The sequence below is a fragment of the Stegostoma tigrinum genome, chromosome 6, assembly GCF_030684315.1.
Source record: "Stegostoma tigrinum isolate sSteTig4 chromosome 6, sSteTig4.hap1, whole genome shotgun sequence".
Taxonomy (NCBI): Eukaryota; Metazoa; Chordata; class Chondrichthyes; order Orectolobiformes; family Stegostomatidae; genus Stegostoma; species Stegostoma tigrinum.
The window spans coordinates 109,956,865-109,966,864 of NC_081359.1; the positions used below are offsets into that span (position 1 = coordinate 109,956,865).

Below are 10,000 nucleotides of genomic sequence, written 5' to 3' on the forward strand. Positions count from 1 at the left end.
CCTTTCCCACTATCCTTCCCCTCCTCTGCGTGTTCCATAAATAGCCTCCTCCCAATCTAAAGGCCTGAAAAACCAGTCCCAGCCCCAGCCCCTGGCCCCAGGCCCCAGGCCCCAGGCCCCAGGCCCCAGGCCCCAGACCCCACCCCAAGGCTGAATGTCCCAGGTCCCAGCAAAGTCCCAGCCCCAGGCCACAGACATCAGGTCCCACTCCAAGCCCGGTCCTCAGGGCTCAGCAAAGTCCCAGCACCAACCCCTAAGCCCAAGACAGCAAGGCCCCACTCCATCCCTGTCCCCAGTCTCAGGCCCCATCAAAGTCCCAGTCGCAGTCCCAGGCCACCAGGCCCTAGGCCCCCAGGCCCCAGGCTCCAAAGTCTCAGGTCCCAGACACCAGATCTCAGTCCCCAGGCTCCAAAGTCTCAGGTCCCAGACACCAGATCTCAGGCCCCAGCAAAGCCCCAGGCCCCAGGTTCCAAAGTCTCAGGCCCCAGACACCAGATCTCAGTCCCCAGGCTCCAAAGTCTCAGGTCCCAGACACCAGATCTCAGGCCCCAGCAAAGCCCCAGGCCCCAGGTTCCAAAGTCTCAGGTCCCAGACACCAGATCTCAGGCCCCAGGCTCCAAAGTCTCAGGTCCCAGACACCAGTCAGGCCCCAGGCTCCAAAGTCTCAGGTCCCAGACACCAGATCTCAGGCCCCAGGCTCCAAAGTCTCAGGTCCCAGACACCAGGTCTCAGGCCCCATCAAAGCCCCAGCCCCAGGCCCCCAGGCCCCGCCCGATGTATGAACAGTGCCAGCCTCCTGCCTCACAGTGAGACCAGGCAGTCTGGTCACTGCCAGTGGAGCACGTACCCAAATACAACAACATGGTGTCAATGGCCATGTTCTTCTTCACCACCAGATAGCTGTCAGCACCCAGCGAGTGCAGGATGGGTAAAACCTTCTCAGTGTAATGTAGTGGTCGTTCTGAAAGACAAATGGAGGTTGTTAAAACACAGGAGGAATGTTTATTTATAACATATCAAAGCAATGGCTCACTATCATAACAACACTGCACTGACAAGGCAGAAACAGGTCTTTTGGCCCACCTACACCCTGTTGCTGTTTATGCTCCTTCTCCCGCATTCTCTTCGCTTCTCCCCATCAGCATAACCTTCTAGTCGTTTCTCCCTGGGGGCCATTTATCCCACCACCAACGCCCCCACAGTCACAGAGAGAGCTCCACCCTCCTACCTCAGAACCCTCCAGGGGAAACGTAGTAGGGGCCATTTTGCTGTGAACCAACATGATTCCTCACCCAGTTCATCAACAGAGAAGGGCTGGGGTGGGGCGGTGGAAGAGGCAGACAGGAAACTGGAGCTGAGATAACAACGACACGGCCTTACTGAGCTTCACTGGTGAGGCCAGCATTTATTGCCCGTCTCTAATTGCCCTGAGGGCAGTGAAGAGTGAACCACATTGCTGTGGGTCTGGAGTCACAAGTAGGCCAGACCAGGTAAGGATGGCACTTTCCTTCCCTAAAGGACATCAGTGAACCAAATGGGCTTTTCCTGACAATCGACTCTAGATTCACAGTCATCATTAGAGTCTTAATTCCAGAAATTTATTGAATTCAAATTCCACCGTCTGCTTTGGTGGGATTCAAACCCAGGTCCCCAGAACATTATCTGGGTCTCTGGATTAACCATCCAGTGATAATACCAGTAGGCCACTGCCTTCACCCATTGGTCAGAGGATGGGGAGAACTGCCCCTCACCTCCTCCCTGAGGGGTCACAGAGATTTCCCACAGGCCGCACAAGGAGGCAGATGGGCCCCTCTTTGACCCCAGCTCAGGGTTGGGGAGAACGCTCTCTCAAGCTTCGAGCCCAAGTTTCTGCCACCATGAGAATGCTCAGCTCCTCAAAACGGTGCTGCCATGCCCGTGGAAACCCTCAGTTCCCTGCCCAACAAGAATCTCTCCACATCTGCCGTAAAAACATTCACCGCCCTCCAAAGTCAAACAAACCCTCTAAGTAAGCAATGCCTCTCACCTCTGTCCTGGGAGGGTGACCCTTAACTGTAAAACAGCACCCCCTGGCTGTGGGCTGACCCACAAGGGGTAACATCTTTCCCACATGCTCCTCATCCAAATACATTTCAATCAATTCACCCCTTCACTCTCTAAACCCCAGTGGAAACAAGCCCCCAGTCTGTCCAACCTGTCCCCCAAAAGATGTCCCTCTCACTCCGGGTATCGATGCAATAAACCTCCTCTGAACCAGCTCCAATACATTTACAACCTCCCTTAAATGAGGAGATTAAACTGCACACAGTGCCTGAGATGTGGTCTCACCCAAAGCCCTCTCTACTATCCAGCTAATTCTTCATGGCTAATGGCGACACTCTCATCCAGTCATCAATAGTGATACAGCACTGCCTTCAGCCGGGATGCACCGACACTCGGGTGGGTGGGGAGCGATGGCCTGGTGGTATTACCCCTGGACTGTTAATCCAGAGAATGTTCCAGTTTGAATCCTGCCAGGGCTGGTGGTAGAATTTGAATATCTGGAATTAAGACTCTAATGATGACCGTGAATCTAGTGTCGATTGTCAGGAAAAACCCATCTGGTTCACTAATGCCCTTTCGGGAAGGAAAGTGCCATCCTTACCTGGTCTGGCCCACATGTGACTCCAGACCCACAGCAATGTGGTTGACTTTGAATTGCCCTCTGGCCAATTAGGGATGGGTAAGTGACTCCCACATCCCACTAATGAATTAAAATAACTACATGTGCTAACCAATACGGTGATTTCCCAGCAGACAATCATCGAAACAGGAAGTTGCTGCAAACTCCCAGTGAGGGATCGGTCATGTTGCTGGGCTAGGAGCCCCGAAGACATGGCTTCAAATCCCATCGCAGCCAACTGGTGGAATTTAACTGGAATCTAATACCCTTCAGGGAAGGAAATCTGCCATCTTTGTCCAATCTGGTCTACATGTGACTCCAGACCCACAGCAATGTGGTTCATTCCAAAACGGCTGAGTGAGATCTTCAGTTCAAGGGCCGTTGTGGGTGGGAAAACAAAAGCTGGTTGGCCAGTAATGCCCATGTCTATACTAATGAGCAGTTCCAGCATTATCTATGGAGACTAAAACAGCGGCATCAATGTAAAGGTGAGGAACTCCACAAAGGGGGTGTCACTCAATCCGAAACGTTAACTCTGTTCTCTCCTTCACAGATGCTGCCAGACCAGCTGAGCTTTTCCAGCAACTTCTGTTTTTGTTCCTGATGTACAGCATCCGCAGTTCTTTCAGCTTTATTGGGCAAGTGGCCTACTTCTTCAATGCTGCATGACCCCATGCCCACATCTCCGGAATTGGTCGATATCTGCACAATTCAGGCTTTGTACAAAAAGTTACAGGATATACCTAGCCAGTCCTAACAGACAGGGTGTCTCCCTGGAGTACAGATTGTCCACATTCAGGAGGTGGGGAGACAGGGCAGGAGTGGAATAGGCCAATGTGAAGAGGCTGTATTCAAACAGAAAGTGTTTCCAAGACTTTTAAAAACTCTGTGTGCTTCAGTCATTCTATATTCTTTGGATAGACTTATAGAGATATACAGCATGGAAACAGACCATTCAGTCCAACTCATCCGTTCCGACCAGATCCTAAATTAATCTAGAACCATTTACCAATATTTGGCCCATGTCCCTCTAAATCCTTCCTGATCATGTACCCATCCAGATGCTCTTTTAAATGTTGTAATTGTACCGTCTCCGCCTCTGGCAGCTCATTCCATACACACATCACACTTCGTGAGAAAGAGTTGCTCCTCAGGTCCCTTTTAAATCTTTCCCCTCTCACCTTAAACCTGCGCCCCTCTAGTTATGGACTCCCCCCACCCCAGGGAAAAGACCTTGCCTACTCATCCTATCCATGCCCCTCATCATTTTACAGTACTGACTGTACGGAGACCGTTCTGCTCATTCTATCTGTACCTGCTTTCCATCAACGAGTGGCTCCTCTTCCCGTAACGCTTCAATTAACAGTCAATACCAACGTTCACTCCAAGCTGCACAGCAGCAGGTAACATCAGAGAGAGCACACTCCGAGACCCGACCCCCTCGAGTGACCCTACCCCCCCACACTCTCAGACAGTACGTTCCAGACCCTACCCCCTTGAGTGACCCTACCCCCCCCACACTCTCAGGCAGTACGTTCCAGACCCTACCCCTTCGAGTGAACCTGCCCCCCCCTACACTCTCAGACAGTACATCCAGGCCCTAACCCCTCGAGTGAACCTGCCTCCCCCACACTCTCAGACAGTACATTCCAGACCCTACCCCCTCGAGTGAACCTGCCTCCCCCACACTCTCAGACAGTACATTCCAGACCCTAACCCCTCGAGTGAACCTGCCTCCCCCACACTCTCAGACAGTACATTCCAGACCCTACCCCGAGTGAACCTGCCCCCCCCTACACTCTCAGACAGTACATCCAGGCCCTACCCCCTCGACTGAACCTGCCTCCCCCACACTCTCAGACAGTACATTCCAGACCCTACCCCCTCGAGTGAATCTGCCTCCCCCCACACTCTCAGACAGTACATTCCAGACCCTAACCCCTCGCTGGGTGAGAAATTATTCCTCATGAAATTGTCGCTTCATCAGCAAATCATGTTCTGCCTATGCTCTCTGGATCCTGATCTTTCCATCAATAGGAATGGTCCCTCCCTACCTCTTCTGTCTAGACCTCGCCTGGTTTTGAAGACCTCAATCAATTCTCATGCCTGCAAAGAGAGCAGGCCTGGCTTCTCTGATCCACCTTTGGGATGTTCTGGGGGACTAGATGGGCTTCGATTGAGGGAGTGGGGTGCATGAGGAAGGGGCATGCAGAGTGTTTCGGATGTTGAGGAGGGGTGAGGGGGTTAAGTGTAAGAATGGCACTGACCCATCTCCTCCCTTTCGATCACCTCAAAGCAGCACCAGTTGTCTTTCTCCTTGGTGACGAGTTTCCGCAGGTACAAAATCTCATCAGTCAGCTCCTGGGCTGTCATCGTCGCAGGAACCTGTTGTGGGGGGAAGAGGAGAGAGTTCAGGAGCAGGGTATACACACGTACACACATACACACACGTACACACACACACGTGCGTGTACACAAACATACACGCGCATACACACACACATACACATGCGTGTACACAAACATACACACGCGTACACGCATACACGTATGTGTACACAAACACACGCGTGCACACACGTACACACATACACATGTGTGTACACATACACGTGCGCACACACACGCGTACACACATACACGTGCGTGTACACAAACATACATGCGCATGCACACACACACGTACACACGTACACATGCATGTACACAAACATACACACGCGCACACACACGTATACACATACGCGTGCGCCCACTCACACATACACGTGCACACACATGCGCCCACATGCACACACATACACATACGTGTACACATACGCGCACACATACACATGTGCCTGCACACACATACGTATGTACACACATGCCTGCACACACACATCCGTGTCCATACATGCCTGCACACACACACACATACATGTACATACATGCCTGCATGCACGCGCGCGCGCGCGCGCGCGCACACACACACACACACACACACACACACACACACACACACACACACACATTCTCCATAGGGTCAGTGGCCCATGCCCCTCATCTCAGTTCCCTTGTCCTGGGGCTTGGAATCTGAGACCCAGTGACAGGCGGCTGTTTCCAATCCCCAAACTCTGACACTGAGGAACAATCATTGCTGAGATGGGCTGGGGGGAAGGGTTAGGCCTCACGGAAGCTGGATCCCAGTCACTATGACAACCACCAGGGTTAGTGTGTTCTTCGGCTGGTTTTGTTGTCGGGGAGGGTGTTGTTTGGAGATGATGGCACCAGGACAATGTCACAGGGCTCTCTATTCCATGACCTACAGGTTCAAATTGCACCACTGTAAAACCTGGCATTTAAATTCAATTAACAATTCCAGAATTAAAATCTCATCTCACTCAGGGTGACCATGAAACTATTGTCTATTGCGGTACAAGTCCATCTGGTTCACGAGTGTTCTATCGGGAAGAAAATCTGCTCTAAATGTGACTGCAGACCCACAGCGACAACCATCTGGACAATCAGGGATGGGCAATAAATCGCTGGGCCGGTATTTATGGATATTTAACTTTAAAAAATAAAGGCCCACAACAATGTGGTTGACTCTTAACTGCCCTCTGAAATAGCCAAGCAAGCCAGCCAGTCAGTTCAAGGGGCAATTAGTGACGGGCAACACATGCTGATCTCGAAAAGGTGAAGGAAAAACTCTGTCTGGATCAATATCACAACATTCCTGTAATCCCAAAGCCATCCCCTTCCCACCGGTCTCCTGCTTCCCTCTCCACCAACTCATCACACAGTAAGAGTCCTCCTTGTGACCTGATTGGCTGATTCACAGTCAGCTGTTTTACCAGATCATTTGAGAGTGACCGACTTAGTCAAGAATCACCCAGTCCAGGTCCTGAAGACTCTGTTTGGCTTTCCGATTGGCTGGGGTAAACAGGGATAGAGAGTTGGCCAACAGCATCAATGTGCAGAGTGGAGGTGGATGGCAAATGGAGATCATGTGACAAGACCTCTCAGAAAACGTCCAATCAGAGTTGAGCCTCCCAAGTATGGTGTCTTTCAAGACCTTGATTGCAAACGCATCTGGCCGAAAACAAAGTGAAAATGAAATCAACCGCAGACAGGTTTACTCCTGGGGGGAAAGAACTTTAAATATTACTCCAGGGTCCCTGTAAACCCTTTCCCCATCTCTTGGTTCGTTCATTTAAAAGCAGTCAAAGTGCATGCAGCCACACACACATTACTCTGTCGGTGTTATAACCAAGGATGTATCCATCCCTTCTCCTTGACAGTTCATAACATTTTAACTTTAACTAGCTTGGTGATATGGCCGGGCGCACAAGACCACGGACTGTAACTGGTTAGTAACGAGTCAGCCACAGTTAATTTAGTCGAAGAACAACAAGTTTTCTACAATTAAGAAGTACTTAAACCAACTTGCAAAGATTATTTATATCAAATAAAAATGTTTAGACATGCAAAGAGAGATACAACTCATTCTCTAACATCCTGAATTAACATGAAGCAAATGTGGATAACATACAGACTCTCCACAAAAACATAAAACAGCTACTGTGCATGAGACAGCTCCCACAATTGTTCACCGAGCGCCCCCCAGCTCCGAGCGACACTGTGGGATACCACATCTCGTTAATATTTTGTACTGGGTTACCATTATTCACTTTTAATGGCCTACCCTTGAAACTCCCTCATGAGCTGCTTTGCGATTGCCTGCTTTAATAGCTGCTCATATTCCCCGCTTTGCCTTCCTCTCCTGCAGATACACTCCCAAGGACGCGACAGGTACAACACGTGCTTTATCAAGCCAAGATGCAACAAGCAAAATGGCTCATGGGCTTTCAGCCAGCACTCTCAACTCTACTTAACAATGAACTATACACAGACTCTTTGGAGCTCTAATTTGAGTACTTAGCTACCTGCTAACTCCTTTCAACGCTTCCTGAGGTCTGACTGTACAGAACTATCAAAGTTCTTCCTCCTCACTGAGACCCTACCACACAGAGCGGTTCTGAAGTGGTTCCATTGTCCTTTTGTGAATGAAGTCGACGTCTGCCTCTCTCTGGCTCCTGGCCCAAATTGTTTATGGCACGGGTGACATTTTTTTGGCGATCTCCAAATTGTTTTCGGTGACCTTACATCAAACACCACCCCGATTGCTCGGCCAGACCAAACATAACAACCAACAGGAACACACGCACGCAGGGACACATACACACGGGGACACGCACCGACACATACACACGGGGACACGCAGGGACACATACACACGGGGACACGCACCGACACATACACACGGGGACACGCAGGGACACATACACACGGGGACACGCACCGACACATACACACGGGGACACGCAGGGACACATACACACGGGGACACGCAGGGACACATACACACGGGGACACGCACCGACACATTCACACGGGGACACGCAGGGACACATACACACGGGGACACGCACCGACACATACACACGGGGACACGCAGGGACACATACACACGGGGACACGCACCGACACATTCACACGGGGACACGCACCGACACATACACACGGGGACACGCACCGACACATTCACACGGGGACACGCACCGACACATACACACGGGGACACGCAGGGACACATACACACGGGGACACGCACCGACACATACACACGGGGACACGCAGGGACACATACACACGGGGACACGCACCGACACATACACACGGGGACACGCACCGACACATTCACACGGGGACACGCAGGGACACATACACACGGGGACACGCACCGACACATACACACGGGGACACGCAGGGACACATACACACGGGGACACGCACCGACACATACACACGGGGACACGCAGGGACACATACACACGGGGACACGCACCGACACATTCACACGGGGACACGCACCGACACATTCACACGGGGACACGCACCGACACATACACACGGGGACACGCAGGGACACATTCACACGGGGACACGCAGGGACACATACACACGGGGACACGCACCGACACATACACACGGGGACACGCACCGACACATTCACACGGGGACACGCAGGGACACATACACACGGGGACACGCACCGACACATACACACGGGGACACGCAGGGACACATACACACGGGGACACGCACCGACACATTCACACGGGGACACGCAGGGACACATACACACGGGGACACGCACCGACACATACACACGGGGACACGCAGGGACACATACACACGGGGACACGCACCGACACATACACACGGGGACACGCACCGACACATACACACGGGGACACGCACCGACACATTCACACGGGGACACGCACCGACACATACACACGGGGACACGCAGGGACACATACACACGGGGACACGCACCGACACATACACACGGGGACACGCACCGACACATTCACACGGGGACACGCAGGGACACATACACACGGGGACACGCAGGGACACATACACACGGGGACACGCACCGACACATACACACGGGGACACGCACCGACACATTCACACGGGGACACGCAGGGACACATACACACGGGGACACGCACCGACACATACACACGGGGACACGCACCGACACATTCACACGGGGACACGCAGGGACACATACACACGGGGACACGCACTGACACATACACACGGGGACACGCACCGACACATTCACACGGGGACACGCAGGGACACATACACACGGGGACACGCACCGACACATACACACAGGGACACGCAGGGACACATACACACGGGGACACGCAGGGACACATACACACGGGGACACGCACCGACACATACACACGGGGACACGCACCGACACATTCACACGGGGACACACAGGGACACATACACATGGGGACACGCACCGACACATTCACACGGGGACACGCACCGACACATTCACACGGGGACACGCAGGGACACATACACACGGGGACACGCAGGGACACATACACACGGGGACACGCACCGACACATACACACGGGGACACGCACCGACACATTCACACGGGGACACGCAGGGACACATACACACGGGGACACGCACCGACACATTCACACGGGGACACGCACCGACACATTCACACGGGGACACGCAGGGACACATACACACGGGGACACGCAGGGACACATCCACACGGGGACACGCACCGACACATACACACGGGGACACGCACCGACACATTCACACGGGGACACGCAGGGACACATACACACGGGGACACGCACCGACACATACACACGGGGACACGCACCGACACATTCACACGGGGACACGCAGGGACACATACACACGGGGACACGCAGGGACACATACACACGGGG

The 10,000-nt window shown here is 52.8% G+C and overlaps 1 protein-coding gene across 8 annotated transcripts in view; it reads right to left on the reverse strand.

The window, feature by feature from the left end:
• LOC125453592 (arf-GAP with Rho-GAP domain, ANK repeat and PH domain-containing protein 1) overlaps positions 1-10,000 on the reverse strand; it is a 189,778-nt gene that overhangs the window by 15,957 nt on the left and 163,821 nt on the right. For all 8 annotated transcript variants that reach the window (XM_059646857.1, XM_059646859.1, XM_059646860.1 and 5 more), the window contains 2 exons: positions 4,930-5,047; positions 848-961 (listed from right to left, as the gene is read on the reverse strand). In XM_059646857.1, coding sequence (XP_059502840.1) covers positions 848-961; positions 4,930-5,047 — 232 coding nt within the window. The remainder of the gene's footprint in view (positions 1-847; positions 962-4,929; positions 5,048-10,000) is intronic.